The sequence below is a fragment of the Wasmannia auropunctata genome, unplaced genomic scaffold (genome assembly GCF_000956235.1).
Source record: "Wasmannia auropunctata unplaced genomic scaffold, wasmannia.A_1.0 LD336053.1, whole genome shotgun sequence".
NCBI lineage: Eukaryota > Metazoa > Arthropoda > Insecta > Hymenoptera > Formicidae > Wasmannia > Wasmannia auropunctata.
Genome location: NW_012026837.1, coordinates 1,080,499 through 1,104,761, shown reverse-complemented (window position 1 = coordinate 1,104,761; position 24,263 = coordinate 1,080,499). Strand labels below are relative to the sequence as shown.

The following is a 24,263-nucleotide window of genomic DNA, read 5'->3' as shown; positions in this document are numbered from 1 at the left end:
TATATTATAAATTATTTTTGCTCCTGTCCGCCTCGCTTGTCGCCGCTTGTCACGAAAGATATTAATGATTTATATTTGCCCGACATCCGTAAAATTATTTATAAAATCTATTTATTTAAATTAATATCCAAAGATATAGCTAACTTTCCTCCTCATATTCTTTCAGAATCGCTGTTAATTTGTTTCTATATGAAAGCGTGTGTATCGCGACTCAAACGCCCGAATATTTATTTATCAAAAATATCAATCTTTATTTACAAGAAAATGTCTCGTATACGATCGACGCGTAGTACCGCCGATCATATATATATATTCTTGACCCCCAAGGCTTGAAACGAAATCTTGATGGCTGATCGTTGTTTCCTCTTTTCCTGCCCCGTACGCTCGTAACCGCTTGGAGCTTCGCTGGAAGGCAATGGCTCTTATTCTCTCGGATATTGTTATGTCCTATACAAGGCAACATCGAGATACCGATGCACTGATACCGGAGACGATCGACTTCGAAGATCCCCGAACGATAATCGCATTGCATAAAGAGCGATAAAACTTTCTCGTTACAATCATTACTGCGTTGTCTTCGATTTACACACACATGTCAAAATGATAAAAGTATGCATACAATACAAATGCTAGAATATATTACTAATATCCCTAAAAAGTCATGAAACTTGAATGAAACATTATAAGAGCTGCAAAAAAAATTGCTTACTTGAAATTAACGGGGATGGTAAGTTTAGTAACTAAAATTCATCGCATACCAAGTATTGCAATATTACAATGTTACTCTATTGCATTCTACAATACATTGTGTTACGAGTATTTGTAGGAATAATTAATTTTCTTTTGCTAATCGAACGCACGGAAGAAGTTGCCTCCATTCAATTACGGATACGTATTATAAAGATCGGATCTGGCGAAAAGAAATCTCTTTATACTACGTGGATTTAAGTTGTTGCAAACACGGGGTAGTTTACTGCCGGTGACTGTGGCCACCGTCCAAACTGGATACGTATTTAATTGGAGTTACGTTGAACCATAAACATAATCGTAATATGATAATTATACGGTTGTCGGTGGGTCCTGCCCGTTCACTCTCATAAAGAGTAAGGGGACATTAACGGGCGATACTTGGGCGCGGTAAAAGCGACTCGCCGCGCATCGTCGCGGCTTAGAAGAGAAGCGCCAAGAAGTGTAAAAGACTTCCTGTTAAACTCAGTATCAGCGCGAAAGATCACGCGATTTAGGAATAGAGCCGCTTTTGCAACGACACGTTCACCCTTGATGACCTATTTTATTTGTCTGTTAACAATTAAGATATAGCTGGGTCGATGTTTTGCTTCTTTTATTTTACAGTTATTTTTACATGTTATTCATATCATTCAAACGCGAATACTCGAGAGAAGAAACACGAGAGGACTGATGCAAATATTGTACATCTAATTTATCATGAAGAAAAATGTTCTCTGGAAATTTAATGACTAATGACTGCAAGTAGTCATTAAGAAAATTCATTTGCCCTCGTATTTTATGATATACTCTTGGCAGATCTTGCTGATATTTATAGAAGATGTCGAGTATCGTTTTAATATGTACAGTAATTACTCGAGTATGCGCGAGTTTTTCTCACATTATTTAATATATTTCTTCCTGAGATGAGTATAGATAAGTGAGAACGTGATCGGTGGAATGCGAATCACAAACATTTGATTATCACACAAATTCTTTTCGTTAGCAAGGATTCTCCTCCGCGAGTCTTGCGGATTCCTGTATTTGTACGAAAACACTCTTTACATCGTACAGACGTATAAGTGTAAATAAATATATACAGATATGCGGCTAGTGGTACCGGTCAACGCGGTGTAATAATAGCGTGCCGTGTGAAAGAGTGTGTTGCGTGTTTCGAATGACAGACGTAAGGACAGGAGGTGAGCGAACAAACCCCCATTCTCCCCTTCTGACACTCCCCTTTTGAAAACCATTTCCTCCTAACGACCGTAGCTGTTTTCTGCCTATGGCAATCGTCCTACTCGCCTGATTTGACGGAATTATTACGGAAGTAAGAGTTTGCGGATTGCGTATAGAGAGCCACAGATATCTTACTCTTTTTTTTCGTTTATGATTCAAAGTGCAATTTTCCATTCTAGGCATTAAGAAATTTATTTTCTTTAAATAATCCAATGATTTTTCTTTTATGGTTGATTTCTGAAATTTATTCGAGATGAATATATGATATCGAAGATGAAGAACTGGAGCTCATTTTATTACATATTTATCACGTTTTTATATAGATATCTTTTTTATAATATTGGAGATATCAAAGGACAATTTAGCGTCTTGGTAATTAATTGCTGCAACAGCCTCTTTTGTCTGCAGTTCCGAAAGCCAATATCTCTTAAAGACCAATTTGCGCAAATCGAGGGTGAAATATCGCGTTTGCACGTCGATCTATTCACTGACGGCCAATGTTGTGTGGTCAACGTCGAACGCGGACAGTTCTGGACCGACTCTTCTTCCTGTATGCCGGCAATAGAAACGGCATCTCTCGAACTCGAGCGCTTGATTGCACGCGTTATTATTAGCGAGCTTCTCCAACGGCCACGTCTCATTATACGACGCGTTACTCCGTCGCAATAACCAACGTACGGACGAATAATGATCGATTGCCGATGCATATCTCGGGGCGTGCTCGTGCCATACCAGCATTGTTTATGTTCTAAGTTAACACGTATCAATTAATTATATCGCAACAATTAATTATTGATGACAGTTATGAGACATGAATCTTTTGCTTCTTTATACATTTTCCTTCCACAAGATATACTTTGAGCTTATAATTCCATTTCTGACATTTATAGATAAATCGATAAATATGATAAACTACATGTAAATTAATTATTTATTTAAAATGAGTTTTTTTAACAAAAGATACTTTTTTTTCGTGATACCACCTACGCTTGATTCGCATCCTATATGCTTGCCTCCGTCTGTTGAGAAATATCGCTCGAATTTACCGCAGCGGAGGATCTCTTGCGGCTTCTTTTATTTTTCAGCACACGTGGGACGCACGTACGTGGATATGGGATCGCGTGGTCCCCGCGTGTCTTTGACGGACCATTCGACTTGCTCGTAGCTAAGTTTTCGTAAGAATTTGCATCGCGCTTCGTGCCGAAGATTCGCGCCTGTGACGACCTTGTTAAATATGGATGAAAGTTTATATGGATCCATCTTCCAAGAAAGGGAATGTGTTGCTCCCTTGACGTTACGCGATCAAGCGCGCTCGTGACACGGGCGTGGCAATCGCTGAATATCCACACAAAGTGTGGTAACACACGGATAAAACGACTGACAGACGACTATACCCGACTGTACGCGTGTCACGGGGTTTCCAATTCGTCTTATCGCGCCTTCGGATCGAATCCACCCTCGCTAGAGGGACGACGAAAGCCTCTACATTGTTGCCGGTCTCACGCCGCATCGTACAAAAATAAGAGTATTAGTTTGGATTACGTTCTCCATGTTGTATCAAGATCCCATTCCACGATTTCACAAGTTCTGAATTTCTGAAAGTGTCAATATTCGTCTGGCCTATTCTCGGATCCATTTCTTCTCCGATCGTTTTATGTGCTTGATTACTGTTCAATGGTTAGGCACTTGCAGGCGATTAGACGAGTTGTGTGCCACATTTGTGATCCTGGTTAACGTTACTGTCGGCTCGAAACGTCTCTACGGTGAAACGTTTCGGTGGGTTTCAGGTCGAGTACCGTCGCTGTCAATACGTCCCTTCCTCGTTTACGTGCGTGCCGTGTGCGTGCTGTAGTGTGTGTCACGCGATGCCTGTGCGAACGCGTTAACATATGTGGGCAGAGCAGCCGCTATCAAGGCTTCGTCCGTCCGGTTCATTTCTCTCTCTCTCTCTCTCTCTCTCTCCTCTGAACAGTGGTTCTCACGGATTATTGACGATTTACATTCTGTACAATTGTTCTAAAATTAACAATTTGAGATTCCCCTTCGTTGCTTTCCAAGAACATTCTGTTGTTGTCACATAATTTTCAGATTATTACAAATTTTGTCGAATACTTGTAATTGAATTGCATTAACGATACCATTTAATACGGAGTATTCAGTGTAGTTAAAACTGTTTTTACGAAAGTCAATTTACCAAAATAATAAATTCTACTACGAAGATCTTAGCCGGTAACGAACGAGGAACGTTAACGACCGGTCTCTTGTTTCTTTGCACGATGCTCGCAAACCCTCGATTATTTTTCGCGCTAATGAACGTTTATATACACACAGCCGGAGCTGGGTGTCACTGTCCGCGCTTAATGCGATTGCAGTTCACGATAAGATGTTGCCTCTTGGCAATCGTTAACGTCGCTTTCGCCCCGCTCGCTTATCCTACACGCACGCGCTACCCTCGGCACGCGTGTGCGTACAAATTCGTTCTAGATCTTATTGAAATCTTTCTCGTGGACGTTTTACCCTTGAACTTCAAGGTAAGTTTGTCGCCCGAAATGCAAAAGCTCTCACCTTTCCAATTAACATCATTATACGTCCAATCCACACATGAAAGCTGCAAAATAAAAATTAATAATTTATTTAAAAAATCGTAAGCAAATATTTAAAACACGAATAAATAAAATACGAATATAGTATAGATAACGCATATGACGATTAGTTGAGCCTGCTGGCTTAGAATATCGATGAGAAAAGCGGATACACATCGTCAACATGTATGAGAAAGATCGAGAAGAGGTATAAGAAACGACTGGTGATGCGACGGTAGAGGGAAAAGAGGAGACTGGCAAAGCCGTCTTATCCCGAGGGAGCGGAGGCAACATGGGAAACCAATTAGTCGAGGAACGCCGCCACCGTGCCGTTAGATACGAAGCGAGCTCGATAGTACGGTGAATTGGCCGTTGCTGCCGGTTTCGACGGTGTTGTTGCCGATACGTTGCCTGTCGTTATCGCTAAACACCCGCAAACCTGCCGCGCCGCGTGGACTTTTCTTTGGTAATATTCAACCCCACGGATAGATTGACGACGCGCGAGAATTAAAATCCCGTCGCGTTTGGTAACGTATGGTCCGCCTCGCGATACTACGTTAATGCGCGGGAATGATTTTACGCCTTTTCTTTTTTCTCTCCTACTTCTTTATATAATATCATAGCGCAGATGTGCGCTATGATGCGACATAATGTACATGAGAGATAAAATAATGCGCTATATCTTACAATTGGTGCGTTTGATAACTATGTGAACGTGTTTGAATACTTCCAATACTTTTGAACAGTTATTTGATTTAAATGGCATTAATCAAGTAAATATTAATGTGACGTTGACACGAATAAGAAATTCATACGAGAACTATTTAATGAATAGTGCTGCATAATTTTACATGGTTTTATTTAGAAATGCATATCTCAACTCAGTTATATCCATTCATTACTTTAAATATAAATTTTGTATGCATAAAATATATAGAAAATTCCGATAGGGAGATCAAGAAGCGTGTTATTCATGAGTTAATTAATTCCTGAGAATGATCTCTGTACAAACTCTTCGTTCGGGATTCATGTTACCGTGTTGTAAATCTCCAAGATTCGCAGAACGTTGTTCGTCAGCGGGGATCACCTACGGCGTGCTGCCGGTTTTTCGTGGTCGCGGCGGTTTTTTGAGGTGGACGATCATTTGGGAGTCTAATTTATACGACAGTTAAATTAAAACGACTGCGGTGGCGGCGATGGCGGAATGAGAGGTGGATGCATCTGCGAATCTCCATCGAGTCCGAGGGAACGAGGGCGAGAGCGAGTGGGACGGGGAAAGCATGAAAGAACGAAAGGCAGGCACTGTATATACAGAGTCGGGAAGTCGAGAGGCTCTTACGTGAAGAGAAGAGGTACAGGGAATACTCCGAGAAAGAGATGAGACTATATCGTGATTAGGGAGGAATGTTGATTAGATCCATCAGCTGGTCGAGTACGGGCCCTCTTTCCTTCTCGCTGGACCCTTTGCCTCTTAAACCGATCTTCTCCCCTCGTATCTTTCTGACCTAAAAACTCAGTTTTTTTTCTGTAGAGACGTATAGTTCCTGTTCCCGAATTTATTATTATATACTGTTTTTTCTTTGCGATCCGTTTAAACTATTCTGCCAAAACAATTACTTTTAATTATTTATAAGTTAAAAATTAATTTTGATTATAATTATGATAACAATTCAAAATTCATTATCATATAACAATATATCAATTATATCATTTTACAATAAGTCATAAGTATATCTTATTTAGCTTTAGCTTATACGTTTCTGATATACATGGATTTCTTATACATATACAATTTGATAATACTGCCCCAGCGTATTTTAATTATTATCGATATTTTTGTATTAGTAATCGGATATTTAGAAAAAAATCAATATCGCAAATATCTTGCTGACTTTTACGATGTAGAGAAACCTAGTCACTCGCTTTGATTCTGGAACCGAAACTCGTTTTCGTGGCGAACGTGTTTCCGATAACGCGTCGCTGTGGCAGCAGCCAAAAACGATGGATGCAGTAGGAGTCGTAAAAGCAACAGCACGAATCTGGATTTCGTTTTATTGACAACGCGCCAAATACCCGGATTCCATATTTATGACTGGCCGATCGTCTTCTCCTCCTCGTGTTGTACCTATAACACGTCACTCGTGCGTTCATCCCGTGAAAGGAGATGGACACTGGCCGGAGCTCCAAAACAGGCTGTTGCCCGTCTCGTTCTCACTCTTCCCTCTCACCTCTCTCCTCATCTCAACAGTCATAAATTTGTTTCGTTTATACGACCGTTTTAAAATCATTCCCCGGTCAGGTGTACACCTTGTTAAGGTCTAAACTCGTGGCCATTTAATCGCTCGAATCTTGTGGCTATGTGTGGTTAGTACGGCCTCTAAAGTCCCACCTACAGCGCGTTTTTGTACTCCTTTGCACCATAAATCCGTTACGAAAAATGTTTATGCTTTTAATCTAAATATAATAGATGGAAGGAGATAATCTTTTCTGTTCAAACTTATTCGAGTACTCATGCTTTTCACTTGAGTCAAGTGTATGTGTTACGTTATTTCCGAGATGAAAATGACGATGGAATTATCATGGTGATTTTATATCAATTTGAACATTTAGACAGTTTGTCGATTTTTCTTTCGAGGATGCTTTAAGGGCAATCATTAAGTCAATTTCTGTGGCAGGTAGCTCGGTTACTTTGAAAATCCATCTCGGATATGTCTCGATTAGTTCGCGGTTGGACGGTTACGATGCTGGCATGATATTCCATTACGAAGGAAATGTAAATATAATTGTAGCGTGCTGACATAACGGTAAGATAATCCGCCGAGCGAAGGCGCTGCCACTGCAATAAATCGTAATTTATGATCCCTATATACGCCCGCCGGTATCGTCGAGAAATTCAAGACTACACAGACAGAGACTAGAATTCTCTTTCTCTCATCCGTCTCTTTCTTTTGAATTTATCTCTCTGTTTCTTTTTTACCTGCTTTCTCTCTCTCTCTTTCGTTTTCGTTTCTATCCACTCTTATCCCGCTCTGCGGAACGACTAAGAAGGCAAAGACTCTTGATCTGGGTCCAGTCGATGGGCATACTTACAATGTGCTGCCTTACCTCCATAATCTATCGGCGTCTCTGTCCAGTCTCCCAACTCTGTCCCTCTCTCCGACTTGGATCCGCTAGTTTCTCCGTCTTTATCGCACCCATCCGCCTCGTTTATGTCTTGTTCTCTTAGCTTCCTCTCTCGAGCTCTTGAGCACCAATAAATTAATTGCAGAGATTTACGTATCTCGCCCGTAAACCAGTCAGCGAGACTAATGCTTGGCCTCTAATTACATAATTATATAGCATTATGTTACGACGGTCAATTAATACGTACGTACAATGATTCGAAAGCGCGATTTGCGATTCGCGATAATAAGTTACGTTTCCTCGCGATCTCATTCCGGCGATTTCGCGCAAAGTGTTATGCTTCAAATCACCAAATACATATACGATGTATATGCCACTTCGATAAGTGATCATAATTTATCGTCCATAAGGATGACAGTGAACGCGTGTCAGTTATATGTTTTACGGTGAATATCACAAGCGATTCCAAATTCCAATATCGTTCGCACTTGCACTTGTACGTTTTGTATGGGATATTACATATTCCATGAGACATTTCATATCATAATGATGGCTTTCACAATACGGGAATGCATCAGAACGCAGACCGATATTACCTAATGCTTCTACTCGGTCTTCGAGATTTCACTTTTCCTCATTCGCGTAGATTTCCCAGATCGCTCTTTCGAGGGGTTCCTCGATGACTATTACTTCCTCTCAAGGACGCATTCTCGTGATTCTGAGCAGACATTTTTCCTCAACGGGAAGGAAACGTACGGTATAAACGAGCGGGGGTGGAATATGAGATGCGGGCAACTGATTTATTTAAGGGGCAGGCCAGACATCCGGTTTGTCGAATTACACTTTAAGAGTGCCTATAGTAGACGGACTGGCAGATACAAACGGAGACGGACGGCAGGACGAACGTGCGAGCGAGAAGCAACGACGTGGAACGAGAGCGCGTAGCTCGTCGACCCGTTAACCGTTTATCATTGCATCGACACGAGTCACGCGGTGGACCCTACTGGCCACTTAAAAAACGGCGATTCAGCCTTTAGTAGGAAGTGACGTCAGCTTTGGAGGTATACCGTGAGCCATGTCTCTCTCTCTCTCTCTTTCTAAACGCGACGTAAACAGCTTTACTACACAGCTTTCATCGTACGACCAAAGTTTGTCGACTGGATGATGATAATTTGATAAGAATATTCATCTCAGATTCTTCAATAATTATCGTTAATTGCAGTATAATCATATCACGATCTCAGTACAAAATTTTACGATGTTTAATATCTGAGAAATTGCTTAAAAATTCCAGCGGTTATCGAATAATTTTTAGTTTAATTAAACCTTTTTCGAGATAATTTTTATATATATGATATGATATCGCTCGGCCACACAATTATTGTAAGCACGATCTGAAGATTATCCGCTTTGACAACCATGATTCCTCGTTTTGCGTTAGGTGCTAGTAGGAAGCGGTCCGGCGACGACCGATGCATTATTAATGTCCCCTTACTCGTTACCACTCTCGTATTTACTTGCTCATGCAATCTATCGGCATCCCTGAGCAAATAGCCGTTCAAGGATCATGAGTAATTAATCAAATCAAAGAGTGACGTCTCTCATTTCATGCCCATTGTGTTATTGCCTGAGATTTTCTGACAAGAAAATTTGTTTAATTATTTCATGTGAATCTCTCTGTGAAGACATCTTTATCTTATCAAATATTGTACATTACTTTTTTTAGTCGTGGCTGTTATTTTGTATTCTTATCTACAAGAGAACATCTCTAACAATATATACTATATAAATGTTTTTGTGGCTTATTTATCATTTGTTATATGTATTTCGCATAAATTTTTTCTAAAGTTCACTCCTGTTGGCTTCTGCAAACCAATAAATTCACGTCTGACGCGTCTCTGCTCTAGCAGGTCCTCTAGAATTGACCGCGTAACGATTTCAGACGAGATACCAGAGCAGGCAATCGAGGGAGGGAGCGAGTCGGTATATTATCGCGAAGATGACGCTTATGACAGCATGTGGGAGTAGCTGTCACTCATTGTTGCCTGGCCAGACTTGATATACCCAGACATTTCGCTTCGTGATATCGAGAGATTCGCCTGCTTCACATTCTTGCCCTTCAACCTCGGGACGAGATCAATAAACTGTCAAACACACCGTTTTTTTTTTTTTGACATGTCTTATAAAAGTACAGAAAGTTACTTTCAAAGTAATCGCTATTAGTATATATTATTTTCGAGCAAGGAAAAATTTGTGCTCAAATCTGCTTGAAAAATAAAGTCAGTGACCCTGAAGAGTCCATTCGTTCATCGTGTACGAACGTTATGAAGAATCATTCATTGAATACTTCTATCTCCCGCTCATCTCGTGGCTGTAATAACACTTCAGAATACGTTAGCGAGAAGCAACGAATTGCCTTAGATAGAATGATCTACGATTTGTTATTTGTGTACTGCCAAGTAATTCGCGCCAAGGGAGAAAGTTGACGAACTCATTACGGTTTTTTATTTTCTTCACTAATCTACGAAAATTTCATTCATGCACATACATCAATAATTTGTCACATTATCTCGTTAGTTTCGCTCATTTATATTTAAAATTAACTACGTTCACACATTTATGTACGATACTTCGTGCGTTGCCGTCGAACTGATTCATAAAACAAACTTGAATTTTACACGTGAAAGTAATTCCGCGCGTGTCCCGACGCGGATTCGCAGACGTCTCGTTTCTTTCCTCCTACGATGGGAGATTCTCTACGAGCGTCATTATCACACGGCTACACCTACGGAATAAACGATTGAATATTTACGGCAGACATTCGTCGCGCGCGCGGCTTCTTCCAGTAAATCCGTTGATTCGTAAGTCGTGCGCGTCCTGTCGGGCTCCCCCGAATCATTTAGGTATGCCGGCAGCATTTTCGTTGAGAGATACGTGTGCTCCGTCTTTAATCGAGATCGAAATCGGTCTGACGCGCGCCCGACGATCAATGGTCCGTGTATAGGGTGTATACGAAAAGTCGCGAAAGTTTTTTTTTTAAGAATCAGAGTTTAGAATAAATATCTATATTAAATAAAATCATTAAAAATGAACTGTTAATGACGAGACGTTCTATTTTACGATGCCTCGTTTTGGAATACTCGATAATATAAACTGTTTAAAAGTCGCATCCTACGTTAATTCGATGAATATTACATATTTCAGGGAATCATGTGAAATTAACATTATTTTCCCAGAGTAGGTACATTAAAACAGTAAACGTTGTAAATGTCTATTAATTTTAATTTTGCCTTATTCAAAAAGTCAAATGTTCAATCAAATCAATCACGTTGATTTGACATGAAATTCATTATTATGTAATGTCTGTGATTAAAAAGAAGATACGTGTCTTACACGGACGTGTTCAGCGTATAGACAACGAAAAAATTCCCGACGCACGTTAGCGTGACATGCACTTCACACGCTAAAAACTTTTATTTACATGAAACGAAACTATCAAGAGCAAAAATAATATATGTATAAAAGTGATATTATTCTATTTTGCAACTGATATTTTAGATCTGCACCGGTGGTCGATTTTAAAAATTTCGTATTTTTAAAATCTTTTAGGTAAAATTGATATCGATGTGACGCATGTAGTTAATATTGATTAATAGTTAAGAAGGAGTATAAGAGCAAAATAAAATGCGAGAAATCTGCAGAATTAGTATTTACAAACGTATAGATGTAAAAATGCGAATGAGAAAATATAATAACGATTGAAAAATTATAAAGTTAATTTGTAATTTTTTTTGCATTACAGAGGCCGCCTTCCTCGTCGCTCTCGTATCCTGGCGCGGGTGCTAACGATGACGCCCGCAGCCCCGGGAGTGGTGGTACACCCGGACCCCTCAGCCAGCAAGCGCCAGCCAGTTTGGACTCCTCGGACCCAGGTGAGTTTGCTTATTGTAAAGAAAAATGATATAATTTAACAAAATAATAATTTTTATTTGTGTCACATGTCATTTGTAATTTATTTTTCAACAATGAATAATATGTAGTTATTTGTCTCTGAATAATTCATTGTTGTAAAGGTCGCGTCGCGCACGCGGCGTGGGTTATAAATATCCGCAGGTCATAAAAGCGCGTAGGTGATGAGCTATCAAGAATTTTCGGATCGATTAGTCGTGACGGATCGATAGAACTTAAAGTAGGTCTCTTCCGCGCGCGGGGTGAGAAACGCATGTCCAGGCACGACTCGCGCGGGTGACGACGGCTAGGCGGGCTAATGACAATATCACGCGACGAGCAACGAGTTGATGACAATCAAGACGCGCGGCTAGTCGGGACCCCACGAACCCCTTCTACACGCCCTTCAAATTTTACGAACACGGACGCGAGCGTCGACACCATCAAACTCGCGGCGAAGCCACCGTCGAGTCTAATGAGCAGTTTGTCGCATTGGCGTAGTCAACGAGAATATTATTGCACAACAAATTATTATGTTTCATCTCTTTGAGCAAGAAATTTTTTCTTTCAAATCTACACTGGCACGATATAAGATCACTTTTTTAGTCTCATTGTTTATGTGAATATTTCGTTGCGGAAAGGCATTTCATCGCTTGTTGCCCTTATACTGTGATGTGGTGATGAAAAATGTATTTTTCTACATTTTCTACGATTTATTCTACCGTTAGCGTACAGTAACGAGAATGTTTGTCGACAGTACCGAAGGAAAAGTTCGGTAGCGTCGAACGAACCGCGCCAATGGTTAACGCGACCGGGTTCAGTCAGTCACCGGAGGGTATACAAGTTCACGACATCATCCCATAAAGATTCATTAAGGTCCGCCGTTCTCTATATTCGTTCTGTCGTGCCAACATTATAGTGCCGCGTGGCGTGCCAGTTTGGCCGGGCACGCACATATGTATATACGTGCACACGGGCGAGAAACAAAACGGTTGATCAATAACAATCATAAGCACATAAGCGCGGGCTACGCCAAACGAAGGACTGGGCGAGAAGATGAAACCGATGACCGCTGATAATCGGAGAAAGGGAGAGAGAGAGAGAGAGAGGAGAAAATAATGAATGGTGGCTTCTGAAATGGTGGAGCGCGTAACGCTCAAATTAAAAAGCAGTCTCGTTGCATCTTCGTTGTTGCTATAATATTCGACGATGCAAATGGAGCGCGTGCAACGGCCATTTCGTGACGAGATACGAATCTGCTGTGCGAGATTTGTCGCGGAAAAATGTTGACGAGAGTCTCGCGCGAGTTTCTTTCAGCACGCGTGCCCACCGTCCTTTTAATTTCACCAAGCACTTATTGTTAGTCGTATACAAGTTTACAACTCTTGCTTTTGCAAGGTGAACGGCCTATTTATCTATTACATATCACATATCCTATAATTGGCACATAAGTGGTTCAAATTAATGTTTTTAGAAAGCAATATTGTTTCCAAGGTTTGAAATTGTAAAATTGTACGTATAATCATTAGATTGCTATCGTTGTTACGTCGTTACTTTCGGAACGAAAAGATACTAAAAGTAGGATAATCTTCCTGCTGCTTCCAAATTACAAAATAACGTTGGCCAATTCTCATTCTCGAGGTAATGCTATCGCCTAATGGAAATTTCGCGTGCCGATAATATTTACAAATATTTCTAAACGTTTAATTATACAAATTTAGGAGTACAAGAGAACAACTTTTGTAAGAGAAACGAATAATATTATCCCTAATATGTCATATGTGTGTCTTCCTACTGGCTGAAAAGTTCTTTGAAGATAAAAATTTTCCTCGCTCTCTCGTATATAGCACACGTCCGACAATGTTAAGTCATCTTCAGATTTAATATCCACGAATTGAGCGTGCGTGTATCGCGCGCACGGGCTACAGCTAGTTCGTGACCAGATATCAATCTCCGCGCGCGAGATCTGTCGTGAGAGCGCGTAGAACCCGAGAGTTTCGCACGTGGCCACTATAGAAAGCGCAACCGTTGACGCACGCGAGATCGCGAGAGAGGGAAAAAAATTGATGGCTCTCCTGCGCAGCGACAGGAACATGATAATCCGCAATCGGCGCTTTCACCGAACGACGATACGGCGCGGCGGAGAACGTATCTCGCGCGTTTGGAGAACGTCCGCCTGTCCCGTCGTTCGGTTTTCTTACGTAAGCGCGATTCGATAGGCTACTTTAATCCACGCACTCGTCGAGCGACGCCTCGGGAAATGCAAATTGTCCGTTATTATAAAACGGGAGAACGCGCGCGGAAGTGATGAATATGTGAGTGCGAATGTATATGTTTCGTTTAATAACATGTAATCGATTAGAGGTGCTAAAAGAACTTAATTGACATACATTAGATTCGCGGAAACACCATCGAGCTTAGGCAAATCAAGCTTGTCAACATAAATTACAGTTGTATGATAAGACTGGCCGGTGACATTTATAATTATCGATTAATTATTATCGATTGAATTATTATCAGATTGGATTAGATTATTAGATCTCGTGCGCGCGACGCAATATTTTCGTTATCGATATCATATGTATACGCGTGATTTTTAATTGTACGTTTACAAAAATTGGAACAACTAGCGATGCATTGCTATCCATTATGTCGCGTCGCGTATCTCGTATCTCTTTCTAATCGCAACGCTACATGTACGTGTACGTCATTAACGCGAAAGCACGTCCACAGACTTCGAGAAGCGAGGAAACGATACGAGTGTTGAATACATTAACAATCGCAACGAATAATCGCTTACATCGCCGTCTCGCGTCGCGTAAATGCGCTCTAAAATGTCGTTAAATGTTGTTATAACCAATCGATTTATTCCTGATAAATAAGACGACGTTATTCTCTCGTTGATTTTTAAACCACCACGAATCTGAAGTTACAAACTATTTTCCAAGTACTGTGACTTTTGTTCCAATACTTATTGATAAATTTAATGATGCAGACTAAATTGAAACAAAGCTAAATCATGAAAAAATTGGCGGCAATGTAGTATGTTGTGAAATTTGTAAACTTTTTACAAGATAATCAATTATCAAATGTAATAGTAAAGAGCTGCAATCTTGAAGTATTAAATAATAATGTTGATGCTCATCTATGTGCAACATCTCGCGACAATATAGACAATTGTTTTGCTCAACCCTCTTTAGGAGCTTCACCCCTCCGTAAATGGCGAGTATTGATGCATGTAGACTTCCTTACTCGTACATACAACGCGAGTTACTTGCGTTGGCTGGTTACTTAATGTCGAGATGCTATCGACACATCCGGGGTTGTCATCTACGACGCGGTATTTGCTCGGTTCGTTTTCCTTCCTCTTTTCGGTCTATTCGCGGTTCTTTTCGTTCCTTTCTTCACCCTGTAGGTTCTCATTAACGTGCCAGCTTGTTTGCCGCGAGATATCATCATAAACGTTCTTTTTTTTTATTCGCCTCCCGTCTCGCCGCGATGACTGACAACGACATCATCAGTGAGCTTAATTTGTATTTCATCATTCGTTAAACGACAATCTCGCGGTAGGTTTTCATGCTCTCTAAACTCTCCGACGATATATTCGTATTATACGAGAAATTGTCGGCGCTAATAGTTACTTTGACGATAGCTGATAAAATTTCCGAATTTCGTTCATGTTCTGTTAGAAAAACAACATATTTGGAAAAAGTTACGAGCTCGATTTTAAACCGCGGTGTCGCAGGAGGAAATATCACTTAGGAGAGATACAAACTCTCTCCCCCTAGTGTATTACATTTATTCTAAATCAATGGACATATATACAATAAAAATCAGAATGTGAGCGATACATTTGACATTCGTTTTTTAAATGTTCACCGCTACACGACATTTATGTCGCCTCATCCATCGTTCAGCGACACTTTCATGAAAGCTTCGATGGAGACGTCACGTGTGTCAGTCCGGAATGTTTTCCAGGACGGGCTGAAAACGCGCACGCCGCCGATACGTGGGAAGAGCACGGCTCGGGGCATTAACATATCGTGTCGCAATCGCTCGCGGATATAAACACGTTCCTCCTCGCAGTGGTTATAAAAGATTCTATCTCGGCCAGGCTAACCGATCGCGATACACGGCCTCGAGGAACTATGCGCCGTGTGTTATGAACGAGGTAAATATACCAGTACATACGGCGACAGTCGTGCAGCTCTCGTAAAATTTATCTCGCATGCGATACCCCGCAACTTTTGTTTTTCGTCAACGAACGTACCTACGTTGCTGGCCTGTCACCTTGCTGGCCAAATATTGCCTTCTCGCTACCTTCTTTTTCGAAAGGTGCGACAATGTTTCGTACTATCGATGCTCATCTGTAGTTTCATTTTTTTTTGCATTAATCGTATCACACTGGATGATCATAAACATATAGTACAGAGTACGATCGTTAAACATACTTTGTGCAGATGACGACAGTTGCTTTAAATCATCTGCTATCTAATCTACACTTTTGCGAATATGTTTTCAAAAACATTTAGAGAAACACGTTGATAAAATATGTTTGAATATTAATGCGGTACGAAATTGGAGTTTGTTGCTACTTGCTTTAAAAATTGAATGAAAATGATATTGGCACTGTAAGGAAAAAATAATTAAATTATATTTACGAGATATTCTAATTTCAAGCTTTTTTAGGAACCTTTCTTTAAAGATTAATAGAACACCAACGATTAACATCTCATCTCGGATTTACTATATCTGAGAAACAATCTCGTACTATCGATCATCCTATCTTTGGAATACGCACTATCGTTCGAGCGACAAGCAAACAGAGAGAATCTTTTGCTCTTTTTTTTGTATTCGGACACTTTCGAGCAGATTGGGTCTTTCGATTCGGTTGGAACGGGTCCTGTCAACCAACGACTGTCCCTTCGTAACAATCTTCGACGTTCGACTTTCTGTACCTTTCGAGAGATCCTTAATCGACGGTTCGTCGACTTATTGTTAGTCGTTTGACTCCCAACGTCTTGGCTTTTTCTCGCCTCTCGATTGTCGCCTCTCCTTTTTTCACGTGCGGAAAGGGAGAGCGTATAGTGCGTGAGAAAAGGAGAAAAAATTAGATATCCCTCGTTTTCTGACAACTATCGGGCGTGTGTCGGTCGAAGAAGAAAGAGGCAAAGTGACGACGGGGGCTGGCAATAGGGGGGAAAAAGGGTGAGCGTTAAAGCATGTACGGGGACCAAAGATCACGAGGAATTCCTGGAAATCGGCTTATACGGAGGAGAGGATGCGAGAGAAAGGGGTATCGAAGGAGGGAGATAGAAGTAATGAGGTTGATTCTCTGTTTTCTGTGTTTTCAGCGAGCGGCAGAGAGAGTATCGGTCGGTTATCGGGCCGGGACTTTTTTTTCTCGTTTTGCCTCTTTCTACGTAGAACTCACTCTCCTCCCCCGCATTAGTCTCCCTCTGGCGCAGTCTCTTTCTCTCTTTCTTTCTTGCAACATAATGAGACCTTCATGTTGTGAATTTCTGCATCTTGTAACTCCTTTTTTTTCTTTATCCTGAAAACGTTTTGGTTCTACGTTATTGAATACGAGACAAGAGTCTCGCCATTGCCCTGTAGAAAAACTTTTGTTTGCTTTTGATCTTACGTATATAAATGAAGAACGATTCTTTCTAATAAAGAAATTTCTTTTTAAAGAAAAAAAGATTCTTTCTAACGTACATTATATACGTTACATTAAAAAATAAATTGCCGAAATTTACTTCTTAAATTCAATGGAAATAATTTTATCGAAAATATCAATTATTACATTCTTACATTTCCCGGTGGCAAATCATACACTGAACGATTTAATAGCCCGTTACGAATTGGGAACATCCGAGACCCAACTGCAGAAATTGGCGTAATACGCCTTATTATTATCGAAACCGCAACGGCGAGAGGTTCTCAACTTGTGCGCGTAAATGATCGATAGCACGCAGATGGCACCAGGAAGCGATTAAATTATGAAATGTGTACATTTGCAACGACATTGCTCGCGCTTGCAACGACATGTCGTGCGTACAAAGTTTATGAGACGTAGCCGGGCAGGGGAGAGGAACCGGGGTCGGACACCGCGATACCGAAGTTAATTGGCATGTTAATGAATAATAAACTCGTGTCACTCGCGCGCGGGGTATCGATAGCTCTCGGGACGGTTTGTAACTGCGGACGTGACAGCGCGGCTGGTGCGCTCGCTCATTAATATTATTGTTTACTATGCCTCTAATCTCCGTAATTTTTGCAACCGCGCAACCGCGTTTCTACCGAATGGTGACTTGTCAGAGTTCATTGATTTGAGCGACGGCGCGGCGCGGCGCGGCACGACGCGGCGCGCCGAGCGTTATTCGTTATCTTCTTTCCCGGTCGATTCTTGGTAGTAGTGCTCCGGTCTGGCTGACCAAAGAAAGAAATTTTCTTATCTGTCCATCCGATAGGCGAAACCTACGTCAGCGAGCCACAATTGCAACGCCGTAAATTGGCAACGAGACGTTCACCATCTGGTCGATTAATTCTTTGAGTAACGGATAACGATAAAGCCACAGGTCGGACTCGACAAACACTTGATCATAATGTAATACCGTAATGCAAGGAGAAATTTCACTATTTGAAAGATATCCACAATTCCTCGTTCCAGTGGTATAAACTAAAATTTCCGGGCTTAAGTCCAGGCTAATTGAAATACGGATAATTTTTTACATTGCGTACCTGTGCGTATTGGATTGGCGAGTTCCACTTTTTGTATTATTTCCCTGTGTATCGCCAATGTGCGTAAATAATCGGAGCAGTAATCAACAAAAACAAATAAGCGCAATATTATTTATTGGCCGTTTTCCAAAAGCAAATTTCAGGATATTTACCTCTCTACCTCATTTCATCGGCATCCTAATAAACGTCGGTATATTCCGGGTGATTTAAAAATAGTCGTAAATTCAATCCTCTCTCACGTTCTCTCTTTATCTCTTGTGTGCGCGAACGCTACACGCGGCCCGCAGAAAAATCAATTAAGCGGCTTATGTGAAATATCGACGCAATTACGCACGATTGCCAAATCTAGTCGAGCTATCGATGGCCGCATTATCAAACGCTCCCGGTTAGCCGTGTCGATTTCAGCTGCAATTCTCTCCCGCGCACCGTCAGCTTTTCATCGAGCGTGCGCATTTTTATTACGCGATTCGGAGGCGTATTACTGCGCTCGATGGAGCGTGCACGAATCCAGGGAATCGCACGCGAGATCCTTTTCCACTGAGGCAAACAAGGAGCGATTGCAAAACCGGTGATCGATAACGCATTTCACGATCGACAGATACGTGATTTGGCATTTCGTAAGCAATTGGTCCTGGAGAAATTCGTGTGGATACATTATTATAAATTTCCTTGAGAAGGATTGAAAAATAGAAAACTTTTGATTTGTTTTAAACAAAAATTAGAAAATAATATATATGTAAAAAATTAGCATTACATATATATATGTATATGTAAAAGAGTTAACTCAACACTGACAAGCGACAAATAAGATATTAAAATTTACCATACGTTTATTGTTCTGTTTACCGAAATATCATTCTGTGTCGATGTAATTGACTGACCAATGAAATTACGCTCCGTGATGACAATGCAGCGATAAACGATTTCGCGAAAATCTCTCGCTTTATCGTGAAAGTCCACGTTACTCGCAGGGACGTTCCAATTCTTTCGCAAAGCCATTCGTCAACCGTTATCAGGCTGTCGGAAATCTTATAACTCTAACACGACATTAATTACGCTTTGTAGCGTTCGAGATATGTGTATGTATACTTTCGGTCGAGCGTGAGGCTTATCTTTTCTCACGATGCAGTCATACGCCGTAGTTCGCCGGTACCAGTTTATCGGAAACACCTCCTTTTTTTTGCTGTTCCCCCGGAACCCCCGGGGTGTTGACGAGAGTTGATCGTAAATTTTCTGCTGGTAGAGGCGATGCACGCTTCCTCATTTTTTTCCATCTCTTTTTTTCGTTAATGTCTCATCATTTTATTTCATCTCCTTGTATTGCATCATGTAATATTCAAACATTATCATGGAAACGACAGTATTTGTCAATGCAATTAATATGAAAAAATAACGAATAGATAAGTATCTGTCTTATTTAATTCAATTATGCGCTTGTTGTCTACCGATTTTGGATCAAATATGGAATTTTTATTTAAATATTTTTTATGTATTTTATGTATTTTATAATGAGAGAGAAAGAGGATACGGGGAGAGATTTAGGATTTACATTTTTAACATTTTGATGATAGGTATAACGATAAAAATTAATCGATAAATCATTCTCTTTGTGCACAACGTTAAAGAATTACTTAAATAAATATTGCCTTTTATGCGTTCGTCAAGAAAAATTTTTTTTATCGAGATTGTGTCTCGGAAGCAACAATCGGAGAACATATCGGGAAGCAACGGATCAGAGGGAGCCGCCTATGCGTTAAAAATACTTGTCGAAAGTGTTATAATGAATAATGCGAGTAGCGCGTCCATCACTCTCGGAAAGTCAGTTTCGCGCCGTTATCGATACTGTATCGACGAAGGAGGAGGCACTGACTGTACAGCAGCAGAGGGAAGGGTTATAGCTGGTTCATTGCATGCAGTAAATTTTCTTTGGTAGCAACGCATGCTCATCACGCGAGACTACATATGGTAAATAAAGGATATACGCGAATTCCTGTTTATCGAGGAAGTGAGAAAGAGACGCTAGGATCGACTTCAATTGCACGTAATGCATATTATTATTATTATTTTGCTTTTGAATAATTTCTGAAAAAATAAAATTTTGTCTTAATATTTTACTGTTAATTTGGCACAGATCTAATAGTATTATTGTGCGAATAAAAATTGATTTCAAATCAATGACAGAGAGAGCAACCACGCGTTTGATGTATACATACAACTTATACATGTCGCGATTGAGCACCTCTGTTCGACAGCTGTTCGGAGCACGTAAGATAACCCAAACCAGCCGGGTTGTCCCTAGTAGTCGGCTCGCGTGCGTATTGACGTAGTTTGTATTTTTTAAGTCTCTCGTCATGCCCAAATGGCTCGACCACGCCGCCACGCCGGAGCTTCTTTGATTGTCTTCTGAGAAGCACCGAGATTCTTTCCTTCCTGTCAGCCGGTTAGTAGATCAGCCACGAATTACCACGAAGTCTGCCACGAAAGCCAATCAGCGTCGATGCACTCCTGAAAAGACACTTTAGCTCGGGTTCCTCGAACATTCTTTATTGTGCTGCACGCGGTGCGAAAGAAAGCTGTTTGGCTAAATTAATGCCTATGCGACTATTCTGAGTCATTATTCGGTGTTGCAGAATTTCCGTAAATTTCATAAAAATATCCACTCTTCTTCAAAAAAGAAGAAAGGAGATGAAGAAAGAAGAAATACTCTTGTAACAAGCAAGCGAAACGGGTTAGTGACAATGATCATTAGTTTTAATAAAAAGAAAACGCTGAAAAGCATGCAACCGTACGAATACGTTCATAATTTACATCTTCGATAAATGTCGCATGTCAAGAAATAATAAATAGCCGTATAACATAGTTACTCGGATACTATCGATGGTCCTAAACGCATTCTAACGACGTGACCCATAAAAACTTAACGAGCGTCGAAATCTGAAAGCCCAAGATTAACATTATCCAGTCGAGAATAGATGACTTTTATCTTTAGATCGTTTATAGATCACTCAGTTCTTTTGGTTAATTGCAGGCACGCGCGATAGAGATTTACGCAACGAGAATCGAATTGTAAGGGTAACTTGGTCGCGATCTCGTCGATTTTGGGACGCGCAACTCACTTCGTCTCGCCTCTTCTATCCACGACGATGCTCGTAAATCGTTTTGGTCCCCCGAGGGGGAACTTCACGTGACGCCTCGTCGAAACGTATTTTTTTCGACTTTATGCCCGCGATGGCAGTAAAATCTTATCCTTACGAGACACTCTTCCGCGCCGAGGACTAACGGGCACGACTCCCACCGTTTGGCACTCAAAGACCAGCCGGGGAAGAATATGTTTCTCTTGGACGATAACATCGCGTGGTACCGTATGGCGCGTAAAACGCGCCGTTCTCGTGTCACTTAAGGCCGTAATACGCTTTGGCGCAGAGAAGCGCAGTTAGTTGGCGACGACGCGATGTCCCGATGAGGAATTCGGCCAGGGTCGCTACTTCGTCCCGATTACTGCTACTTGAGCACACGAGGCCCCTGTATAGATTGTTGCAGCACACTTGCATGATAGATTGCAATGATTAAGCATGACCTGAGAGCGAATTTCTTACTGTTCAATAACGCGCTAATAATACAAGTAGTTTGTGCGTGATACGTTTACAGACAAACGAAATTGAGTATTCACATATTTTATTTTAATCTGCAAGAAATAAATCGTCTTCCTTCTTTTACGAGTAGAATTGTGTCTCTCTCTCTCTCTCTCTCTCACATCTAGTCGAATACAAAGGGAAACATTCCGATACATCCTGTTGAAACGGCTAAAATTACTCACAATCAGTGATTCATTATATCCAAGTATGAATTTTCGCGATCAGATATAGGATAGAATGCAAAAGAAATGACACTTTTTGACCACAAATATCATTTTGTTGTAGCATGAGAGTTTAAGGATCGTAAGTTTTTTCGCAAGGATTCATCTCTCGCTGCTCGAATTCTCCGCGGCATGGCACGGCGCGGCGTGGCGCGGCGGCCACCCCTTTGCCGGTCTCCCTTTTTCCCTTTCTCTCTAGCGCCCGATTTCCGACGGCGCTTTCCTATCTGTATACTTCCATCTTCTCTCTGCATTCCTTGGGGTATTACACGCCCCAGCGTACACCACGTATCTTCCCTCTCGCTTACGCGAGGCGTCGACTCGATGCTGCTTCCTCGGCAGTCCTTCTACGGCTTTCCACGTCGCGAGGATGGGCGAGCGAACTCGTTCAAATCCCGATGCGGCGCCAGGAACAGCGCAAACCCATTACGGATTCATCGTGCGCCATTAGCTAATTCTTCCCTTGCTCCTAACATCTTCCTTTCCGCGCACCCTTTTACCGCCCATCGCAGGCGCGCGCGAACGATCGTCTTTGGCTCTCTCGTTTCCCTCTTCTTCCTCATCCTATTTTGTGCTTTCCCATCGGACCCTTCAGCCAGCTTTCAGACTCTTGTAGACCCTTTCTAGCTACTCGGCTTCGCATTTTGCGCAAATGTTCTTACCGCGTATTAAATGAGAACGCAACCGATCGCCAGTTTCCAATTTAAGATATCTAATTGAGAGCAAATTTTTGGAATAATTTTGGCGATAACAGGGAAAAGATGTGAAGTATAGATCAATCAAGTTTGCCAGATTTTTTGTAATCGCGAAACTACCTCTAGCACTCAGCCGGATGTGGAAACGAGAATAATTTGCGCTTTAAAAAGATTCTGATACGATTGAGAATATGCTTGATTTTTCGAGGAGTATGTCGTAGTACCGGTTGAAATATATGTGACGATTGGCGAGAGAGAGAGAGAGAGAGAAAGAGAGAAAGAGAGGACGGACGGAGGAGATCGGTGAGGATAGCAGGCGGTGAAAGCAAGAGGAAGACACGAGTGGAGAAGAGGAGAGGACAATCCCGTGCGCGCACGATGGAACGAAAATGCAGTCACCCGGAATAAACGAGGAGACCCGAAGTTGTTGGTCGAAGTTCAGCCAGAGGGGTTGGGAATGAGTTTGCGTCGTGGCGGTGATGAAACTTTGCCGTGACGAGAAAGAGGGGTTGTCACGCCGTTCGCCTCTAAAGCCACCCTATCCACCCGCGTGGAGCGTGGTAACACACCCCCTCTCCGTCGTTTCAGCCATTGTTCCTTTACGCGCGGCATTCTGGCTTTAAATGCGCGGCTTTGGTATTCTTCTTGTGTCCTCCCTTCATAGGCGACGAAAGAAGCGCTTTCCGACCACTTGTGCGATTACCTTTGTTTTGGCGTCGGATTGAGAATTCGCGGAATGACATTTCGTTTGCAAATAATCTCTCTCTCTCTCTCTCTCTCTTCTCTGCGATATAAGTTTCCTACAGAATACATTACTTTGCAATATAGACATATCAGATGTAAAGTGGTTAAATTGTGACTCGATTTTCTAACTCTTTCAAAAGTAGATACTAAAAATTTTGCAACATCATATTTAGAATTGTGTGTTCAACATTAACTCAAGCATGGGTCAAAAACACGGATGACGTATTTTGGTTGGAGACTTCTAACGAGAAGACGCACCGCGACGCAACGCACCGTGTGGAGGTCGCCGTTCGAACGGGTTTACAGCGGACCACACATCGCGGCCACGAGGATAAAAGACACATCATCCTGCGGCCCGTCGCGGATATAAAGACGAGCGTGACATATTTTTGCGATGCCTGAACGATGCGAGCGCGCGTATGAGCGCGGGATACGCGCTCTACGAGCCTCTAAATATAGAGCGTGACTCACGACGCGACGCGTAGGAGGAAAGAGAGGTTGAGGAGGAACGGGAGAAGGGAAGAGACGTGCAAAAATACAACGAGAGAGTGTCGTCTCTGTGCGGAACTTGTGCACGCCGCGCGTAACCTCGACGCTTCTATACGT

The 24,263-nt window shown here is 41.5% G+C and overlaps 1 protein-coding gene across 1 annotated transcript in view; it reads left to right on the top strand.

The window, feature by feature from the left end:
- LOC105450941 (homeobox protein homothorax) overlaps positions 1–24,263 on the top strand; it is a 364,527-nt gene that overhangs the window by 91,899 nt on the left and 248,365 nt on the right. Inside the window, exon 7 of the mRNA XM_011691070.1 lies at positions 11,473–11,602. Coding sequence (XP_011689372.1) covers positions 11,473–11,602 — 130 coding nt within the window. The remainder of the gene's footprint in view (positions 1–11,472; positions 11,603–24,263) is intronic.